The sequence below is a fragment of the Pecten maximus genome, chromosome 13 (genome assembly GCF_902652985.1).
Source record: "Pecten maximus chromosome 13, xPecMax1.1, whole genome shotgun sequence".
In the NCBI taxonomy this organism is placed as follows: domain Eukaryota; kingdom Metazoa; phylum Mollusca; class Bivalvia; order Pectinida; family Pectinidae; genus Pecten; species Pecten maximus.
The window spans coordinates 3395123-3417804 of NC_047027.1; the positions used below are offsets into that span (position 1 = coordinate 3395123).

The 22682-nt window shown below is 39.0% G+C and overlaps 1 protein-coding gene across 3 annotated transcripts in view; it reads left to right on the forward strand.

The window, feature by feature from the left end:
* Positions 1-8927: 8927 nt before the first annotated feature.
* The window catches only part of LOC117340170 (cystathionine beta-synthase-like), a 33538-nt gene continuing 19783 nt past the window's right edge, over positions 8928-22682 (forward strand). For all 3 annotated transcript variants that reach the window (XM_033901930.1, XM_033901931.1, XM_033901932.1), the window contains exons 1-9: positions 8928-9014; positions 14128-14321; positions 16516-16622; positions 16713-16847; positions 17736-17815; positions 18076-18210; positions 19844-19913; positions 20931-21022; positions 21940-22065. In XM_033901930.1, coding sequence (XP_033757821.1) covers positions 14197-14321; positions 16516-16622; positions 16713-16847; positions 17736-17815; positions 18076-18210; positions 19844-19913; positions 20931-21022; positions 21940-22065 — 870 coding nt within the window. In that variant the 5' untranslated portion in view covers positions 8928-9014; positions 14128-14196. The remainder of the gene's footprint in view (positions 9015-14127; positions 14322-16515; positions 16623-16712; positions 16848-17735; positions 17816-18075; positions 18211-19843; positions 19914-20930; positions 21023-21939; positions 22066-22682) is intronic.

Genomic DNA, 22682 nt, shown 5'->3' on the forward strand with positions numbered 1-22682 from the left:
TGCTTGTCTATGTCATGATAATTATGAAAATGTTTGTACTGTTCCCTATATGCTTGTTTTGCATTTGGATGAAATAAAAACTTGTGTATCTCCACTTCCTCGTTTTTTATATAAACATAGCGACGATCTGTATTTAATTACTTGTGTTTACTTTTGTCTGTTTTACCTGTGTCACCCCGGCTGATACCCAATGTGTACGTGAGGTATGACTGAATTCAATCTTGATGTCTACCTTAGTTACCCGGTACTCTGTAGGTGATAAATTATCCAGGTAGGACATCTTTATAAGGATTTCCAGGTAAGTATAAGGTGTTAAATTAATTAGTAGAACAATTATTTTCGTATCAATACAAATACTTTTATTTATCTGAGTGTCACCATTCATATTTATATTAAAACAAAGTTATAGTTAAAACCTCGTAAAATTTCATTACAGAGCCACTCCAAACGAGTTTTAGAAACTATTAACATTCAAAAATATGTTCCATAACATTAATACAAACTTACGAGCTTTAGAAAGCAGAGCGAGTCAGGAAATCACGGAGAGATACGACCAGGAAAATTAAAGGGCATCATTTATATCAAATCCATACAATTTACGGCAGCAGTACTGAAAGGAACTGAAAGAGGGGCCGCGGTGGCCGGGTAGTTAATGTGTCCCGACACTTATCACTAGCCCTCCCCCTCTGGGTTATGAGTTCGAAACCTACGTGGGGCAGTTGCCAGGTGCTGGCCGTAGGACGGTGGTTTTTCTCCAGGTACCTGGCACGTACTTAGATGACCCTGGTTGTTAAAGGTACGTTAAACAAAAACAAAACAAACAGACAAAGTACTTAAAGGGAGAAGATCGGGAAGACTGAAGTGCCAGAGAGAGGAAGTTAAAGAACATCTGAAAGTAATACACGGGGATGAGGATAGAAATGTACCTTTGAAACGAAATCAAAGAATCCAGGTATTACACCAACCAGACAAACCATTGGATACAAGGGAACCAACATTGAAGGAGGTAACACAAGCTTTCAAGAAAGCAAGCGCAGTATCAGCGCCAGGGCCAAGCGGTTTACGATACAAGGTGTATACGAAATGTCCTAAACTGTAACATAGGCGGTGGACCATGGGGACCTGACAGTGGTGTGGTTAAATCTGGCGAAGGCGTACGGAACAGTCCCACACAGCCTGATAGGAAAGGCACTGGAGTAGTACCAAATCACAGAGAACGCGAAAGGCATCATATGAAGCTACTTTAAAGGGATACATCTACGATTCGCCGTTAGGGATTATTTGACATCATGGCAGAAACTTGAGAAGGGAATCGTGACATGGTGCACAATTTTTGTAGTACTTTTCGTGGTGGCAAAGGACATGTTCATTGGAGCAGGGAGAAGGAAGACGAGGGGTCCGTTATCCCGAACAAACATGAGGCAGCCACCGAACAGAGGGTTTGTGGATGATCTAACGATCACAGCAACAACTCATTTTCAAATTTTCAAGCTAGGTGGCAGCACTGGAGGATATTGTATCCTGGGCTAGAATGAAGTTTAATCCAGCTACATCCAGATGTCTCATCAACTAAAGGGCCGTGTGACGGGACGATCCAATCTTCTTATCCAGGGAGAAGAGATTCCTATGGGAAACTCAATAAAGTAATTTGGGGAAATGGTTTGATGACAGTTTGAAGGCCACCAACAGCAGTAAAAGGCTGGATCAGCAGGTCTGGGAAGGATTGATGAACATCGACAAGACTGGCCTGCCAGGGAAGTTCAAGACATGGATATTCCAACATGGCCTCTGATGTTGTATGAGATTACTCTGACGACTGTAGAGGGAATCGAGAGAAAGCTCACAGTTCCCCAGTGCTTCACGTTAACTGGACTGCACACTCGGACGTCGAAACCGCAGCTCCCATTATCATCAGCGGTGGAAGAGTTCAAGACAGGGAAGGCAAGGCTGATCATGACGTTCAAAGACTGTGTCATTGGAAACGAGGTGTGGATTAGCACATGAAAGGAAGAATTGCAAGTATTTAGAGCCGACAGAGGAGTGTGACAGAAAAGGTTGGCAGGCATGGAACTTTCCTATGGGAATAGGCTGCAGAGGATTCCCGCCCCAAACATGTTGGAGGATGTTTGGAGCCGTCGGCAGCACAGGGTGGGTATGGGGCAGGAAGCGGAGCGGACATCACGATGGTTGTGGATGCGGCGTGGAGAAGGTGGCGGTCGTAGAGTTGGGACTCAGAGTCGACGACGGTTGAGCAGCGATAGTAACAGCTGTGTTAATGTATTACAGCCGGTAAAACTATCAGACTCATGTGGACTTTGGCACTGAATTTAACACAGATTATATTCGAAAAAAATGCAACATGTACATTTTATTTACGAAAAGTATATTTTTAAAACCTCGCAGTTTCCTCTCCTAGCATGGTAGTACTATCTATATGACGATTAGTATTAGACCCAGGATCACCGCAGTCATTGCTTACACTAAAATCCCAAGAGTTCGTTAGAACATACATGTACTGTCAAAGCACCGCATTCTATACACAAACAGTAAGATATTGTAATTCATTTGGAGTTGAATGAAATTCCATACATAAACCAAAGCAGACTTCTTCAGTCACTCATTGAGTCTAAGACTCAAGCGTGGTCAAAATACTAAATACATCATATTTGCAGCAAAAGAATAGATTCGTCGTCCAATGATTAAAAAAAAATATGTTTAATAAGAAAGAAAAGAAAAGAAATCGAGGTATTTCCAACGCTAAATTATTGGATATATTGTAGCGGATCTGGACCGGGTCGATCATCGGCGACCAGGTAGCTCAATCGGTAGAGCACCCGGCTAGTGTTCGGAGGTTCCGGGTTCGAACCCCGGTCTGGCCGTGCATTTTCCCACTCCTATTACAATATTACATGCAGACAAAAGCTGGGAACGAAGTATTTCCGCATTATATTAACTACTTAAAGTCCCCTGGTGCATGTATATACCGACTTGTATATACTGTACCTGTACATGATTAAATCCTTATTTAGGTTTCATAGTAAAGTCAATAATTATTGTATTGTATGAACGAATCGTGTAAATGTCTTCTATATTAAAGATATAAGAAGACGATATCTTTTCCCCATTTGTATACGAATATTGATGAGTCACTTGAAGAGATCACAGGTGAAAATACGGTATGAAACGACTATAGTTGGTTTTATTTATCGTACAAAACCAACACATTTCTCGTTTTCTAAAAAGGGCAGAAATGGTGAACCCTAGCCCGACAGGAATCGAACCCGGGTCTCCACCTTGATAATTGCCGTGAGGCGACTTGTTTTAAAATCTCAGGGTTTTGTTCGCTTTTGCTTTCTGAACCCATGGAATATACCAGGGAAAATCTAAGGCACACAGCTAGCTATTTGATTGGTGTCAGGAAAAAACAACTTGGCCAATAAATTGGCTGGCCGATTTTTTTTCAAAATTCAGAGACGAGCAACAACCAATATATCTATGCATTACCATGTTGTTATTTTCACTTATGGGCCGATTGTTGTGTATGTAGGTTGTATGGGTGTTACGAGATCACATAATTGTACAGTCTAGGGGAGATAATCTAACTCAATATGTATATGAGTTATTCCCCTTTGTTGTAATTCTTTTCGTTTGTGAGATACATTTGGTTTCTTTATAAAGACTTGGAACAGAAAAGACGTTTGTTGTTTTGCCTGACGATATCATAATGTAGCGTAAAGCGAGTTCCCCATACCTCACAACAGTACATGGTGGAGAATCCAAAGCGGTTAGTTATGTGACACTGTGCCATTATGTAACTTTTTATTGAATTTTCGCCCGTGTGGCCGGCGAGTTTTACTCGTCGACGGTCACGACTCGCCGGTCAGACCAGAGACATATTGCTGCCATGTGCTTTTTGGCGGGAAATATTTGAAACTTTACTATACTTATAATTTATTACTGATAACTTTTTTATGTTGATACTGATATATCAATGGAACGACTACATGTGAATCTAGAAAACATTGGATGTGTTAAATTCACGTCACCAACATTTGTCGGCGATTCGAAGTTTTTGGCCAAGATATCCCTCTAATATGAGATGAGAAGGACGACACTTGTGCTTGCCCGTGCCGTACAATACTAGTTTTATTTTCCAAGGAAAAGAATTCCTTTTTGAATTATAATTACAATGCAATATATGTATCATCATTGAACACACGGATGTCATCTGGTGAAGATGTGTAATAACATGCATGTCATAATTTGTGCAGCGGATGCCAACTTATTCAGTATGCAGTGGCTATATATATGGACCAGATGTGTTTTGAAGTTTTTGTTCCCTGTTGCCTTTTTCACAAGGATAGTTGATCGATGAGATCCTTGTTTATCACCGTTTTCAGAAGAACAGTTCCAGTCTCTAAAGCTTACACAATACAGAACTTTGAACTTTCAAGCAGATGTTTCAAGTGATGAGTGCCTCAATAAAGCAAGATCATAATAAACTTATTTACTCGTAAATTTACAAATATATTGAGAATGGTTAACGTGAGCTATGGTTTAGATTGTCAAAAACAAAAAATTGTGTTCCTTTTATTTAGCCCTTGATTCACTTTTGTTTAAGAATCAATATTGCCTAGATTCTAGCCATATCCAGACAGTTTTATATTGCAAAACATCATTGTTTCCAAATACTATGAATGTTTTCTTAGATTAATTATATCAGAAATACACTATTAATTAAGAGCGAAATCTCTGCTGATATTACTGTGAAAACATGTCATATTGGTTACAATTTATACTAGGATGAGCATATATGTCATTGGATAGATTTAGGATGGTATTATGTTGTATGTCATGTAGTTTGCCATGGAATTCTGTGCTTTGGTATGTATTTAGTAATATTTAGATATTATATTTGTGTTTTAATTGAAGAACCATAAGGCCATGCCGAGATATTTTTCAGCGCGTATATGAAGCTACGGCAAGGCTGATAGGGATAAGTATAAAGCTGGCAGGTTAATGTTATATATTGTTTGATTAGTTAAAAGTTTTATTACGGTTCATTACTCTATAACTTTTAATCACATGGTCTTAAGACGCAACATGATGATGCTGCAATGATATAAGCAGTTAGTTGAGTAATGCCAGAACAAACTATTTGGATGTCTCTTAAACATGTATCGATATTGTCTTATTGAATCTTGAGCTTGATAGAATGTTACAGAAGTTTAACTTGATATGCTTAGCTGAATATCTAAAGTCATCTGTATGTAAAATCTCTTTCATCTTTGCTATTGTTGTCTGGATGTTGTATGTGTGATCCATATTGAGCTCAATGGAAAGTGCAAGTGTGAGAGTTAGTTATCAGGAATTGCATTGTATGAGAATGATTTTTATACTACCAGGTACATATCATTGATACAAATTATTGGACATTATCTTCTGGTTATAGTACTTTATTTTCAACAATTTTCTAACATTTTCGTAACAGGTCAAATACAGTATATTTATTTGGTTCGATTATTTTTACCTTTTCATCATTTATGATAATCTCGTACACCCATGGTAAAATTGTGTATGCCAAATTTTATTTTGTGGGCGGGGATGTTGTGTATGTAGGTTGTATGGGTGTTACGAGATCACATAATTGTACAGTCTAGGGGAGATAATCTAACTCCATATGTATATGAGTTATTCCCCTTTGTTGTAATTCTTTTCGTTTGTGAGATACATTTGGTTTCTTTATAAAGACTTGGAACAGAAAAGACGTTTGTTGTTTTGCCTGACGATATCATAATGTAGCGTAAAGCGAGTTCCCCATACCTCACAACAGTACACGATAGGTCCTTGGAATAAATTGAACTTGAACTTGAACTTGAAGTTATACGCCAGTCAGTTAGACGGTATGGCGAGTTGATGACCTCGATATTTCAAAGGATCAAGCTAGCCTTTTTGTTTTACCCACAGAATGGCAGTGTCTGAGGCTGCAACCGAGCGAAGGGGACCATACAGATTTCAGATTTTATTTCTCTCTGAGACATTCAGAGTATGTGACAAGAGGTCATTGTACATCAAATCCATGTACACATGGCGGTTAGCAAAATATCAATGCAATTAACAACAGATGATAAACTAATGATATACATCCAGTAATTTTTCCAGTTTTTGTAGAAATTTGCTGACATTCGATAGAATCTTCACATTAAATATGGTAAATAATCCTTGCATTCGCAGTTGACAAGGATTTTAAACATTGTAATACAGAATAGTACCAGTCGGTTATGCGGACGTGACACCCTAGGTGAACTTTTGCACACGGAATAGATTTCTACAGGGCTTTAAGTTTAAGCTTTCATTTGTGTGATGACCTCTGCGTGTGCTGAGTAACCTTGACGCTATCTTGTCGGCCATGACTCCCACAATCCCTGTTATTCTAAAGCCTTGTAATAGTTTATAAACATTACTTATCTGGTATCATTATGTGACAGCTGTACGGGGTTCATTGCCAACATCTAAGATGTCACGTTTAGGGACATTTTTTGTTTGGGCGTACAGTATCATGCACCCCGTGTGGACACGTCTGTTTAAACACTGCACCTTTCTCAGCTGAGGGAGTCTGATCAATGATTGATTCTTTTATACGGTTGCTAGAGCCGAGGTTACCACATTGCGGACTCGGGTTCGATTCCTGTCGGATAACTCGGGGGTGGGGTGTCAAATACTGTTTTCGATGGTATGCTTGTTTCCCCCATTTAAACTACCTAGCTGTGACGTCAATATTTCCCCCTAACACACTAACTGACTAACACTAAATGACTAACAAATAAACTCACAAGCAAACAAACAAACAAACTAACTCACTCACTCGCTAGACTAATTAACTAACTAACTCACTAACTGACGGGCTAACTAACCAACTAACTCACTCACTAGATTAACTAACTAATTAACTAACTGATTAACTAACTAACTTATTAACAAACTAATTAACTAACTACCTAACTAATTAACTAACTATAAGTAGTTAGCTAACTAACTAAATGATGTCTTGATGTCTATTGAAGATGCATGACATTACATTCATCTAAAACTCTTCACAGATAAAATATTAACCATACTTCTAAAATTTCGGCACAGATATACTGATATTGATAAAGATAGTTACTCCCATGAATACCAAAGTGATTGTTAGTCCCCAACCTACATATGTCAACAGAAAATGACATAAATTGAAAAAAGAAAGAAAAAACTGACTTTCTAATAATGTTTAAACAGTACATAGCACGGTATATTACATAGACACGTTGGTAGAACGACCATAAATACGAGAACTAAGACATTAGTTGAAACTAAGATAATGCTGTTGCAATTTACCACGTAGGTACGGGAAGCAGGTATGTTACTATCTAGAAACGGAAACCGATGTGAAATCGAAATCACCACGCGTTTTACACAGCATCGTATAGTGTGCTGGTCTTTTCTACAATAACACATTGATATAAACAACTGACGCTGAAGACTAATCCCACAGGATATAGTCTATATGCCTATATCCGATCGACACGGACTAATCCATGGTAAATAGCCTATATATAGCATAGGGACCTGATAAGTTGTGATAGGTTGTCTTTTTTCGGCATAGCCCTCTAATTTTGTTTTGGCCCCGGATATGACGCGACAGGTGGCGTTGCTGGTCAAGATGAAGTATGTGATTGGTCAATGTAGCGTGTGTGTGCTTTTTATGTGAATTTGAAGATCCACCCTTCCCAAACATCGGGGGTTGTCATTTTCACCGAATTTTGGTACAGCCCCATTTAAAGGACGCGCACAACTAAATCAGCCAATATCAGCTGGTGTTTCACCTGAACCAAATCCCTGAGGAAAATGTGGTTCTTAGGTTTCTAGCTGTTTCCTGAGTAAATAACATATGAAATGGGAACTTTCTATATACGAGAATAAAGTGTAGGGTCTTGAGGTTTGGAAAATCAAAAATATACACTCCTACTGAAAGTAGAATGGCGTAAGATTCGAGGTTTAAAAAGGCGTACTGTTAATGTCAGGGTTACTGTCTTTCGAGTACCCGTGTGCTCTAATATGCCATTAAACATATACAATAACAACATTTATCCGATAGAAAAAACTTCAAACTTTAATTTAAAATAAATTTCACATCATTTGAACTTCAAACGAGCGAATAAAGGGATGTGGTCACTAGTAATAACATATAGTGAATTATTTAGTTGTGCGAGTCCTATAATACATAGACTGTAACACATTCTCAAGTCCATCATGATGATGATGATGATGATCATCATCATCATCATAAACAACAATAACAACAGTCAAAATCGACAATATATTTAAGCAAAAAAAAAATACGTACAAGTTCCTACTCCCAACCGACATTTCTTTTTTCGGTTAATAGGTCATTTATAGGGGCCTAGTCACCAAAACAAACTCCAAGGAGTGGGTCTCCACACCTGGCTCGGATAGTGCCGTATAATTAGATAAGAAGGCTTTGCGCCGTACTGGCGATCATTATTCGGGAACGAAGCCATAACGGTACGTATACTGTACTTTGACTGTTCAAATAGAAATGAGATCAAAAACACATTTTTCACTGATTCCGGATACGATTGGACCGTCGGAAAAACACTCTACTACTTTATCCGTACTGGAGCATTCTAATTTGAAAGTGATGTATTACTATGTATTGTTTTCACTTTGTAAAATTGTAAACAATATTTCTAAATAGTTTGACACAAAAATCATTTTTAAGGAGTAATTATTTTGTTTAATGTTCACATGGTCAACGTCATCACACGGGAAAGAAAATCATGTTGTGATCTGAATTAAAACCCCCCTTCCTCAAAACATAGACGCGTCCATATTTTTAGACCAATGAAATTTTTCCCAACTGGAGGTGTGTCGTACAACAAAAAACACCAGTCTTTTTGACGTTGCTTTTGACTCGAGTGCACGTGGATACAGAACAGGATCTTCGGGTGAAAACGGCAAGTTTTTATTTAGGCTAACGACATTCACAACTCGGGTGATTATATAATTAGTCTGTTTACAAGGCTCGACTCCCTGTACCAGTTAATTGTGTCATTGACTTAATGCATGTTACGATACCCGTAATCCGAACAGTGTAAACAGAGAGACATGTCTAGTCTTATTACATTACAAAATGCCAGTCATATCCGATACAGACTGCCAGTCATATAGATCTAACGTAAAATGTCATGCAGGGCTAATCCTCATACATGGTTGGAATATCTACAGTAGTCTTATATGATAAATAACAAATCCACCTATCTATATTATGATAAAATTAGCCAGAAATACCTAGATTCTATACATGTATAAATGTCTAAAGACACTTGTCAACATTAGTATTCCAAACCAAAAGTGAGTGTGCAAAATTTATTTCTGCTTCTCTATAATATGACAGTATATCAACTCTTATTCATTATTTTTCTGATTTCAACTCTTATTGAATTATTTTTCTGTTTTCAACTCTTATTCAATTATTTTTCTGATTTTGTTGATATATAGGTCAATATAGGCAGAAAAATATTCGCTCAAAGTTCCTTTTTCATCAAAGGTTTATTCAATGTCTTGCCATTAAATAGAGAAATCAAAATTAATTACAACTTGAAATCTTTGCAATGCTATTGTAGCGGAACTGGACTGGGATGAACGCGTGTGACTGGGTAGCTCAATTGGTAGAGCATTCAGCTATAGTGTTCGGAGGTCCCGGGTTTTAACCCCTGTCTGGCTGTGCATTTTTCCTCTCCTATTGCATACGGCACCTAACTAAATACCCACAGAGATGGTATAGGGTTTCATGTATGTCTTTGGGGTCAAGGACTTTGTTGAAGGAGGGAGGAATGTAGCGGAACTGGACTGGGTTGAACGCCGGCGACAAGGTAGCTCAATTGGTTGAGCATCCATTGCAAGCTAGTGTTCAAAGTTCCAGGGTTCCAATCCCAGTCTGGCCGTGCATTTTTCCTCTCTTATTACACTTTATTTTCACGCTACTTTGGGAAACGTGAAGCATTTAACAAGATACCGTAGGAAATTTTGTTTTGTTGTTAATTTCTTCCAACATATATATGCTCATGTAAAGTGCATGAGAAAGTTCTATATTTTTTTCAACATACAAAAAAAAAAAAAAAATTAAATCCCTCCATGAATGAAGTCCATGAAATTGATATGTAATAGGAAGGAAACTCAATTATGTTGCACTACTGTAGTATAATATCATAAATATAGCCGAAATGTCTATACTAGACTTTATATAAATAGGTATTTCTGGCTAATTTCATCACATAAGACTAGTACATATCCCTGTGGTGTTGATTAATCTGTAGTCTACAGGATAAAACCACCTGCTACCAACAGTCTGGCCTGACTATCACATACAGTTCCTACTAGGCCTATATACCGGTATATGTAAAGCTTAAAGAGAAGCACATACCAAAAGATTTAAGTTCTTGATTTTCATTCTTTGTACATATAGATAACTTTTTCGATTTTGTTTGTTGGGTTTATCACCCTGTGAACAGCCAGGGTCATTTTGAGGTGGGGGCACTTGTGGGGGTAAAGTGCCCAAGGACACAACCATGACAGCAGTGACTGGTCAGTTTCTCAGCCTCCTGAGAAACTGTGTTCCTTTAAATCGCTACTAGTCCTGAGTACTGGTCATGTAAATGGATTTTGTTGAAATTTAAGCTGGAACATTATTGGGCAGAGATCTACTGTTGTACAAATAGAACATGTGGCTACCCTGTGGAAAGAGGGCGGGGCCCTATAGGGTAAATTGGATGTAAATCCTTTAAATCGCTATCAGACGTCGACCTTATGACTAAATAGATTTTGATGAAATTTGGTAACCTCAAGAGCATCACTTGGCAAAGGAAATCTATTGTTGTATGAAGGTAGGGTGTGGTTCCCTAGGGGCTGGAGGGGTGAAGCCGGGAAAGTTAAGGTAAGTCCTTTAAATCGCTATTAGTCCTGAATGACTATATGGATTTTGATGAAATTCAGTCTGGAGCATTGTTGGGCAAAGGAAAAAAAAAGGAGGAGGGGGCAATTTTTTAATCACTGCTTCTCCCGAATGACTGAATGGTTTTTCATGAAATTTTGTGAGGAGAATTATTGGCCAAAGGAGATCTAATGTAGAAATAGAGGATGTGACTCCCTTCTGAAGAGAAGGGGCCAAATAGGGGAAGTATTGCAAAAAAAAAAAAAAATCCTTTTTTGTTGAAAGAATGGCAGGATTTGATCCACATTTGGTTTGAGGCATTGCTGAGAGAGGCAGCAAAAATAAGTAGGAAAATAATTGTAACATAGCTTGAATTACTCGATTCCTACTTTGAGTCACAGCTTATGTGTTGGACCACTTGATATATCACATACAAAAAAATATAAAATTAGAACACTCAAATAAAAGTCAGATTAGATAAAAACCTACATATGTTTATAACTCTGGTATATATATAGTTATTACATTCTGAACGACCCATCAACACTATAGAGTCTGTAAGGTCATAAGAACAAACTGCCTCTGACTAGGCTGGACAGATCTTTCTGTAGTGTATAAAAGAACTGAACAGAGGTTTTGTGTTCAATATTAAATATGTGTACATCTTCACTATATAGATATATATACAATATTGAGCACAAACAAATTTTGATATTAATATTGAAATTGGAAAAAAAAACTAGGAAAATTGTATCTACTAAGTGTCCTGACAGGAAATCCCCCTATGTAGACATTCTCTAACTCTATAACTGAGTACCCTGACAGGAAATCCCCCTATGTAGACATTCTCTAACTCTATAACTGAGTACCCAGACAGGAAATCCCCCTATGTAGACATTCTCTAACTCTATAACTGAGTACCCAGACAGGAAATCCCCCTATGTAGACATTCTCTAACTCTATAAGTGAGTACCCAGACAGGAAATCCCCTATGTAGACATTCTCTAACTCTATAACTGAGTACCCAGACAGGAAATCCCCCTATGTAGACATTCTCTAAATTTATAACTGAGTACCAAGACAGGAAATCCCCCTATGTAGACATTCTCTAACTCTATAACCGAGTACCCAGACAGGAAATCCCCCTATGCAGACATTCTCTAACTCTATAACTGAGTACCAAGACAGGAAATCCCCCTATGTAGACATTCTCTAACTCTATAACTGAGTACCCAGACAGGAAATCCCCCTATGTAGACATTCTCTAACTCTATAACTGAGTACCCAGACAGGAAATCCCCCTATGTAGACATTCTCTAACTCTATAACCGAGTACCCAGACAGGAAATCCCCCTATGTAGACATTCTCTAACTCTATAACTGAGTACCCAGACAGGAAATCCCCCTATGTAGACATTCTCTAACTCTATAACTGAGTACCCAGACAGGAAATCCCCCTATGTAGACATTCTCTAACTCTATAACTGAGTACCCAGACAGGAAATCCCCCTATGTAGACATTCTCTAACTCTATAACTGAGTACCCAGACAGGAAATCCCCCTATGTAGACATTCTCTAACTCTATAACCGAGTACCCAGACAGGAAATCCCCCTATGTAGACATTCTCTAACTCTATAACTGAGTACCCAGACAGGAAATCCCCCTATGTAGACATTCTCTAACTCTATAACTGAGTACCCAGACAGGAAATCCCCCTATGTAGACATTCTCTAACTCTATAACTGAGTACCCAGACAGGAATCCCCCTATGTAGACATTCTCTAACTCTATAACTGAGTACCCAGACAGGAATCCCCCTATGTAGACATTCTCTAACTCTATAACCGAGTACCCAGACAGGAAATCCCCCTATGTAGACATTCTCTAACTCTATAACCGAGTACCCAGACAGGAAATCCCCCTATGTAGACATTCTCTAACTCTATAACTGAGTACCCAGACAGGAAATCCCCCTATGTAGACATTCTCTAACTCTATAACCGAGTACCCAGACAGGAAATCCCCCTATGTAGACATTCTCTAACTCTATAACCTGAGTACCCAGACAGGAAATCCCCCTATGTAGACATTCTCTAACTCTATAACTGAGTACCCAGACAGGAAATCCCCCTATGTAGACATTCTCTAACTCTATAACTGAGTACCCAGACAGGAAATCCCCCTATGTAGACATTCTCTAACTCTATAACTGAGTACCCAGACAGGAAATCCCCCTATGTAGACATTCTCTAACTCTATAACTGAGTACCCAGACAGGAAATCCCCCTATGTAGACATTCTCTAACTCTATAACCGAGTACCCAGACAGGAAATCCCCCTATGTAGACATTCTCTAACTCTATAACTGAGTACCCAGACAGGAAATCCCCCTATGTAGACATTCTCTAACTCTATAACTGAGTACCCAGACAGGAATACCCCTATGTAGACATTCTCTAACTCTATAACTGAGTACCCAGACAGGAAATCCCCCTATGTAGACATTCTCTAACTCTATAACTGAGTACCTAGACAGGAAATCCCCCTATGTAGACATTTTCTAACTCTATAACCGAGTACCCAGACAGGAAATCCCCCTATGTAGACATTCTCTAACTCTATAACTGAGTACCCAGACAGGAATTCCCCCTATGTAGACATTCTCTAGCTCTATAACCGAGTACCCAGACAGGAAATCCCCCTATGTAGACATTCTCTAGCTCTATAACTGAGTACCCAGACAGGAAATCCCCCTATGTAGACATTCTCTAGCTCTATAACTGAGTACCCAGACAGGAAATCCCCCTATGTAGACATTCTCTAGCTCTATAACCGAGTACCCAGACAGGAAATCCCCCTATGTAGACATTCTCTAGCTCTATAACCGAGTACCCAGACAGGAAATCCCCCTATGTAGACATTCTCTAACTCTATAACCGAGTACCCAGACAGGAAATCCTCCAGAGACAATCAAATTCTCTAAACTGATCGATGACCTTTCAGCTGAGTCAAATGAAAGACAGAGACATGTTATTTGTGTACAAAAATGGAGTATAATTCAGGTTTGTTTCCTAATTAGATTTTGTGTTGATTGCTTTGTTTGCATATTACTAATTTCAGTGATTTTGTTTTCAGTTCAGAATTTCTGAGAATAATATCAAGACTTCCAATATATAGAGAATCGGTACGAGATCCCTAACAGACATGTCCAGTGGCTGTCCTACTGCTGAGAGTCCATTCCGACAATGGAAACGTCCAGATCTCCCAAGTACCTGTAAATACCATGAAGCCAAGTCAATGAAGGAGTCGCCACACAGACATGTACCACTGTACGTCATGGCAACGTGTTACATTGTAGGGTTACTGATACCATCAGTTTTACATACAATTATATATGGTAGATTTTAATCAAATACATGGTAAAGTTAATTTATATACATGGTAAATTAATTTATATACATAGTAGAGTTTATTATACATGATAGAGTTTATTTATATACATAGAGTTTATTTATATACATGGCAGAGGTTGATTTTATACATTGCAGAGTTAATTTGCATGTATGGTAGAGTTTAATGATAACAGAAATCAAAACCTTATGGTACCACATCCAGCTGTTTACATAATACAGCTTGGCACTGGGTTAGCTGTACATCTTCATGAGAACCTTGATTCCTTAACACTTATGAAAGTAGAGAGTATAACTTTTAAGATCTTTGAGAGTGAGATTTTTCATAGAGAATGTGCTTTGTATTTTGTTCATTTGTTTCAATATGTAGATTGCCAAACAATCTGTTCCTCATCCACCTGTACAATGACTGATATCTAAGTTACAATCTGTTCCTCATCCACATGTACAATGACTGATATCTAAGTTACAATCTGTTCCTCGTCCACCCGTACAATGACTGATATCTAAGTTACAATCTGTTCCTCATCCACCCGTACAATGACCGATATCTAAGTTACAATCTGTTCCTCGTCCACCCGTACAATGACCGATATCTAAGTTACAATCTGTTCCTCATCCACCTGTACAATGACTGATATCTAAGGTACAATCTGTTCCTCATCCACCCGTACAATGACTGATATCTAAGTTACAATCTGTTCCTCGTCCACCCGTACAATGACTGATATGTAAGTTACAATCTGTTCCTCATCCACCTGTACAATGACTGATATCTAAGTTACAATCTGTTCCTCATCCACCTGTACAATGACAGATATCTAAGTTACAATCTGTTCCTCATCCACCTGTACAATGACAGATATCTAAGTTACAATCTGTTCCTCGTCCACCCGTACAATGACTGATATGTAAGTTACAATCTGTTCCTCATCCACCCGTACAATGACTGATATCTAAGGTACAATCTGTTCCTCGTCCACCCGTACAATGACTACAATCTGTTCCTCATCCACCCGTACAATGACTGATATCTAAGGTACAATCTGTTCCTCATCCACCTGTACAATGACTGATATCTAAGTTACAATCTGTTCCTCATCCACCCGTACAATGACAGATATCTAAGGTACAATCTGTTCCTCGTCCACCTGTACAATGACTGATATGTAAGTTACAATCTGTTCCTCATCCACCCGTACAATGACTGATATCTAAGGTACAATCTGTTCCTCGTCCACCTGTACAATGACTGATATCTAAGGTACAATCTGTTCCTCGTCCACATGTACAATGACTGATATCTAAGGTACAATCTGTTCCTCATCCACCCGTACAATGACTGATATGTAAGTTACAATCTGTTCCTCATCCACCCGTACAATGACTGATATGTAAGTTACAATCTGTTCCTCGTCCACCCGTACAATGACTACAATCTGTTCCTCGTCCACCTGTACAATGACTGATATCTAAGGTACAATCTGTTCCTCGTCCACCTGTACAATGACTGATATCTAAGGTACAATCTGTTCCTCATCCACCTGTACAATGACTGATATCTAAGGTACAATCTGTTCCTCATCCACCCGTACAATGACTGATATCTAAGTTACAATCTGTTCCTCATCCACCCGTACAATGACTGATATCTAAGGTACAATCTGTTCCTCGTCCACCTGTACAATGACTGATATCTAAGGTACAATCTGTTCCTCATCCACCCGTACAATGACTGATATCTAAGTTACGATCTGTTCCTCATCCACCTGTACAATGACTGATATCTAAGTTACAATCTGTTCCTCATCCACCCGTACAATGACTGATATCTAAGGTACAATCTGTTCCTCATCCACCCGTACAATGACCGATATCTAAGTTACGATCTGTTCCTCATCCACCTGTACAATGACTGATATCTAAGTTACATAATAACAATCTGTTCCTCATTCACCTGTACAATGACCGATATCTAAGTTACATAATAACAATCTGTTCCTCATTCACCTGTACAATGACCGATATCTAAGTTACATAATAACAATTTGTTCCTCGTCCACCTGTACAATGACTCATATCTAAGTTACATAATAACGTTCTTTGTTAACAGTGCCCCTCGCCCCAAGGTCATGTCCACAGTGCTGGATAACATCGGAAATACGCCTTTGGTCCAGATAAACAGAATCGCACAGAAGGAGGGGATCAAATGTGGCCTGTGTAAGTTTGATGGTTGTATTTTCAGTTAAGTTTACAGATATATTTCCCTTGTAATTAAATGTGTTCTAATTATTCATTGTAATTGTACAGATGCCAAGTGCGAGTTCTATAACGCGGGAGGTAGTGTAAAGGACCGGATAGGGTTGAGGATGGTGGAGGACGCGGAGGCGAAGGGAATCCTAAAACAGGGAGACGTCCTTATAGAGCCTACCTCAGGAAATACAGGTGATACTCGAAACACTGGTCACTATATATATCCTGTGATAATCAGTATTCTGTGATAATCAGTACTAGCTGGTCTGACCTTAAACATGATTTTGATAACTTGTCCCCTGTAAACATGATTTTGACAACTTGTCACCTGTAAACATGATTTTGACAACTTGTCACCTATAAACATGATTTTGACAACTTGTCACCTATAAACATGATTTTGATAACTTGTCACCTGTAAACATGATTTTGACAACTTGTCACCTATAAACATGATTTTGATGACTTATCACCTGTAAACACGATTTTGACAACTTGTCGTCTGTAAACATTATTTTCATAACTTGTCACCTGTAAACATGATTTTGACAACTTGTCACCTGTAAACATGATTTTGATGACTTGTCACCTGTAAACATGATTTTGACAACTTGTCACCTGTAAACATGATTTTGACAACTTGCACCTGTAAACATGATTTTGATGACTTATCACCTGTAAACATGATTTTGATGACTTATCACCTGTAAACACGATTTTGATGACTTATCACCTGTAAACACGATTTTGACAACTTGTCACCTGTAAACATGATTTTGATGACTTGTCACCTGTAAACATGATTTTGATGACTTGCACCTGTAAACATGATTTTGATGACTTATCACCTGTAAACATGATTTTGATGACTTATCACCTGTAAACACGATTTTGATAACTTGTCGTCTGTAAACATGATTTTGACAACTTGTCACCTGTAAACATGATTTTGATGACTTGTCACCTGTAAACATGATTTTGATGACTTGTCACCTGTAAACACGATTTTGATAACTTGTTGACTGTAAACATTATTTTCATAACTTGTCCCCTGTAAACACGAGTTTGAATCATTTACAGGTATTGGGTTGGCCCTGGCTGCGGCTGTGAAGGGTTACCGCTGTATCATTGTCATGCCAGAGAAGATGAGTATGGAGAAGGTAGGATGAGATCAACAGTCACCTGGATAATTGTTATATATATTGTTTGTTTTATATAATGATTTTAGGTTAATTTACATAAAGTGTTTGTTATGAATTGATTTTGATGATGTATTGTTGGACAACCTATTCAAAAAAGGGGAGATAACTGTCATTGTTTTCAGGTACAAAATAACATTTAAGTCCACATATCTCCTTAAATACCAACGTTACATGTTTAGAAACTGGATACATAACATTGCCATTGTTCCCAATTATAGGTAGACGTACTGAGAGCCTTGGGAGCAGAGATTGTGAGAACACCAACATCAGCTGCCTTCGATTCTCCAGAATCTCACATCGGAGTTGCCAAGCGACTGATGGAAGAAATCCCTAATTCACACATACTGGATCAGGTAAATTAGACAGAATTATCTGTCTAGCCATAGTAACAGGCTTGTTAGGTCTACTAGGGCTAGCTATCCTCGACACCCGATCAGAGGTCTACTGGGGCTAGCTGTCCTCGACTCCCGATCAGAGGTCTACTGGGGCTAGCTATCCTCAACACTCGATCAAAGGTCTACTGGGGCTAGCTATCCTCGACACCCGATCAGAGGTCTACTGGGGCTAGCTATCCTCGACTCCCGATCAGAGGTCTACTGGGGCTAGCTATCCTCGACACCCGATCAGAGGTCTACTGGGGCTAGCTATCCTCGACACCCAATCAGAGGTCTACTGGGGCTAGCTGTCCTTGACTCCCGATCAGAGGTCTACTGGGGCTAGCTATCCTCGACACCTGATCAGAGGTCTACTGGGGCTAGCTATCCTCGACACCCGATCAGAGGTCTACTGGGGCTAGCTATCCTCGACACCCGATCAGAGGTCTACTGGGGCTAGCTATCCTCGACTCCCGATCAGAGGTCTACTGGGGCTAGCTATCCTCGACTCCCGATCAGAGGTCTACTGGGGCTAGCTGTCCTCGACTGCCGATCAGAGGTCTACTGGGGCTAGCTGTCCTCGACACCCGATCAGAGGTCTACTGGGGCTAGCTGTCCTTGACTCCCGATCAGAGGTCTACTGGGGTTAGCTATCCTCGACACCCGATCAGAGGTCTACTGGGGCTAGCTATCCTCGACACCCAATCAGAGGTCTACTAGGGCTAGCTAACCTCGACTCCCGATCAGAAATCTGAAGGGGATATTGTGATCTGCCATATCTATCACTCAATCCCACAACTGTGCAAAATCTTCGGTTCTGATTGGCTGATTTCTCTTAGACTTCATTCAGGACTTGTTTGTATGAAGTGTCATTCAGGACTTGTTTGTATGAAGTGTCATTCAGGACTTGTTTGTATGAAGTGTCATTCAGGACTTGTTTGTATGAAGTGTCATTCAGGACTTGTTTGTGGGAAGCCTTATTAATTAAATTGCCGAAAAAAGGAATTGACCTTGTTACTTTACAGGACATGGGAACAAACAGATACAAGGTTTGACACTCGTGGAGTTACGATTAATAGAATCTTCCTCTACTTTTAGGGTATGATAGAGAAATCTGTCATATCCTCAAGGTAGGGATGAGTATTAATCCCCCCCCCCCCCCCTCCACCTCTGTTTTTTTTCTACACAGGGACCAGTTGTGCAAATATTTTAAAAAGTATACCAAATATTAAAAAAAACCGATATCAAATATTTAAAAAAAATATTGCAATGCAACACAATGTTGATATTACAAGATCAAATTGTCGAAAATTGAGGAATCACAAGAATTGTATTGTTGCTGTGACGTCATTGCATTCTTGCCAGCACCTGCTATCTGTCATACTCTAGAGAGAAATCACACCCTAGGAGGTGACAGAGAAATCTCGAACAGTTAAAATATAGGGAAAAATATGTAAAAAATGGGAGAAAAGAAATTCTCACATAATACTCGGGAGTCCAGAATAACAGATCTGGAGGAACTTAATGTAGAAATAAATATCTTCAATCCTGTAATTTTCATTAACTTAAGATTTTGCTTGCAGTGTGAGATATATTTAATTTTGTTCTACAGTACAGTAACCCGAGCAACCCCCTAGCCCACTTTGATGGTACAGGAGAGGAGATCCTAAACTCACTGGATGGTACGTACTCGTCTATGTCTGTGACAGTGTTGATATCTTGTTGAGAAAGAAAATCAGAGATCCTGCCAATATCAAGCTCACAAGGAAATAAAACTACATGTAATGAGAAAATTTGTTTTTTTTCCAAACGCAGTATTAAGTTTCAGTAACTTATAAAGAAAATAAGTGTTTTTTTTACATCTCAGCCAAAGTAGACATGGCCGTGTTTGTTTTACAGACAAAGTAGACATGGTAGTGTTTGTTTTACAGACAAAGTAGACATGGTCGTGTTTGTTTTACAGACAAAGTAGACATGGTAGTGTTTGTTTTACAGACAAAGTAGACATGGTCGTGTTTGTTTTACAGACAAAGTAGACATGGTAGTGTTTGTTTTACAGACAAAGTAGACATGGTCGTGTTTGTTTTACAGACAAAGTAGACATGGTAGTGTTTGTTTTACAGACAAAGTAGACATGGTCGTGTTTGTTTTACAGACAAAGTAGACATGGCCGTGTTTGTTTTACAGACAAAGTAGACATGGTCGTGTTTGTTTTACAGCCAAAGTAGACATGGCCGTGTTTGTTTTACAGACAAAGTAGACATGGCCGTGTTTGTTTTACAGACAAAGTAGACATGGTAGTGTTTGTTTTACAGACAAAGTAGACATGGTAGTGTTTGTTTTACAGACAAAGTAGACATGGCCGTGTTTGTTTTACAGACAAAGTAGACATGGTCGTGTTTGTTTTACAGACAAAGTAGACATGGTCGTGTTTGTTTTACAGACAAAGTAGACATGGCCGTGTTTGTTTTACAGACAAAGTAGACATGGCCATGTTTGTTTTACAGACAAAGTAGACATGGTCGTGTTTGTTTTACAGACAAAGTAGACATGGTCGTGTTTGTTTTACAGACAAAGTAGACATGGCCGTGTTTGTTTTACAGCCAAAGTAGACATGGCCGTGTTTGTTTTACAGACAAAGTAGACATGGTCGTGTTTGTTTTACAGACAAAGTAGACATGGCCGTGTTTGTTTTACAGACAAAGTAGACATGGTTGTGATGGGTACCGGTACAGGAGGAACACTGACAGGTGTCGCTAGGAAGATCAAGTCACGATGTCCTAACTGTAAGGTAATGTCACTGCCTTTTAGGTCTCCTGACACGTCAAAGTCTCAGGTGTCTGTCATCATCTATCGTGTATCTGAATAAAGGGGTTCATATGGGTTAAAATATTTAAATGTTTTCTCAATAATCAAAAGGTCTAGGGTCATGATATTAGTCAATTAGCAATTTTAAGGTTATAGAGGTGATACATTTGAAATTTTTGTTTAAAATAAAACTATCAGTATACTTACAATTCAGGTGACCGACAAGGCCCATGGGCCTCTTGTATTTACATTATCTTACCCGTAGGATCAGGATTTCAACCAAATTTGGACTGAAACATCTTGAAGGCAGTCATAATTTGTATCAATCAGGCTTGTTTGATTCACAGGTAGAGAGGAAGACCTCCAGAGGGGGAACTTAATTAAAATTTTGCTTAAAAATGCTTCTCCTCCTTAATGCCTAAACAGATTGCAACCATATTTAGTCTGAAACATCACTACTGGATGGCAGTCATAATTTGTATTAAAGAGGCTGGTATAATTAGTGGCCACAGAGGGGAGGGGTCCCAAAAGGGGAACTTTGTTTAAAACTCTACTCCTTGATGCCTAATGGACTACAACCAAATTTGGTCATTGGTGGAGGACATTTATAATTGATTTAAATGAGGCTGGTTTGACCCCTGGCGATGAAAGGAGGCATCCCTGCTGTAAATAAATGTATTTGTTGTCAGATGACTCTCAAAGTTTCATGTTTTTCTCTGAATAAAACAGAAATTGATGAACAGTAACATATGAGATTCTGAGAAACAAAATAATTGTTTGGGTCATCAGAAGCTTAGATTGTCCTCTGATACAGGGTCATATTGCTGGAAAAGAAACTACAAGATATCATATACTCTACAGAATTGACCTTGAGTATCTGTTAACCTTGACCTTTGTTAGGTGATTGGAGTTGATCCTGCGGGATCTATTCTAGCTGAGCCTGAGGAACTCAACAAGACAGATGTGACATCGTACGAAGTTGAAGGCACCGGGTATGACTTCCTACCTACCGTGTGTGACCGTGTGGTAAGTGATGTGTGACTTTGGTAAGTGATGTGTGACTGTGGTAAGTGATGTGTGACTGGTTAGTCAAACTGGTGTGAATGTGGTAAGTCAGGTTTGTGTGTCTGGTAAGTCAGGTTTGTGTGACTGTGGTAATTAAGTCAGGCTTATGTGACTAGTTAGTCAAACTGGTGTGAATGTGGTAAGTCAGGTTTGTGTGTCTGTGGTAAGTCAGGCTTATGTGACTGGTTAGTCAAACTGGTGTGAATGTGGTAAGTCAGGTTTGTGTGTCTGTGGTAAGTCAGGCTTATGTGACTGGTTAGTCAAACTGGTGTGAATGTGGTAAGTCAGGTTTGTGTGTCTGTGGTAAGTCAGGCTTATGTGACTGGTTAGTCAAACTGGTGTTAATGTGGTAAGTCAGGTTTGTGTGACTGTGGTAAGTAAGGTTTGTGTGACTGGTAAGTAAGGTTTGTGTGACTGTGGTAAGTAAGGTTTGTGTGACTGTGGTAAGTAAGGTTTGTGTGACTGTGGTAAGTAAGGTTTGTGTGACTGTGGTAAGTAAGGTTTGTGTGACTGTGGTAAGTAAGGTTTGTGTGACTGTGGTAAGTCAGGTTTGTGTGACTGTGGTAAGTCAGGCTTGT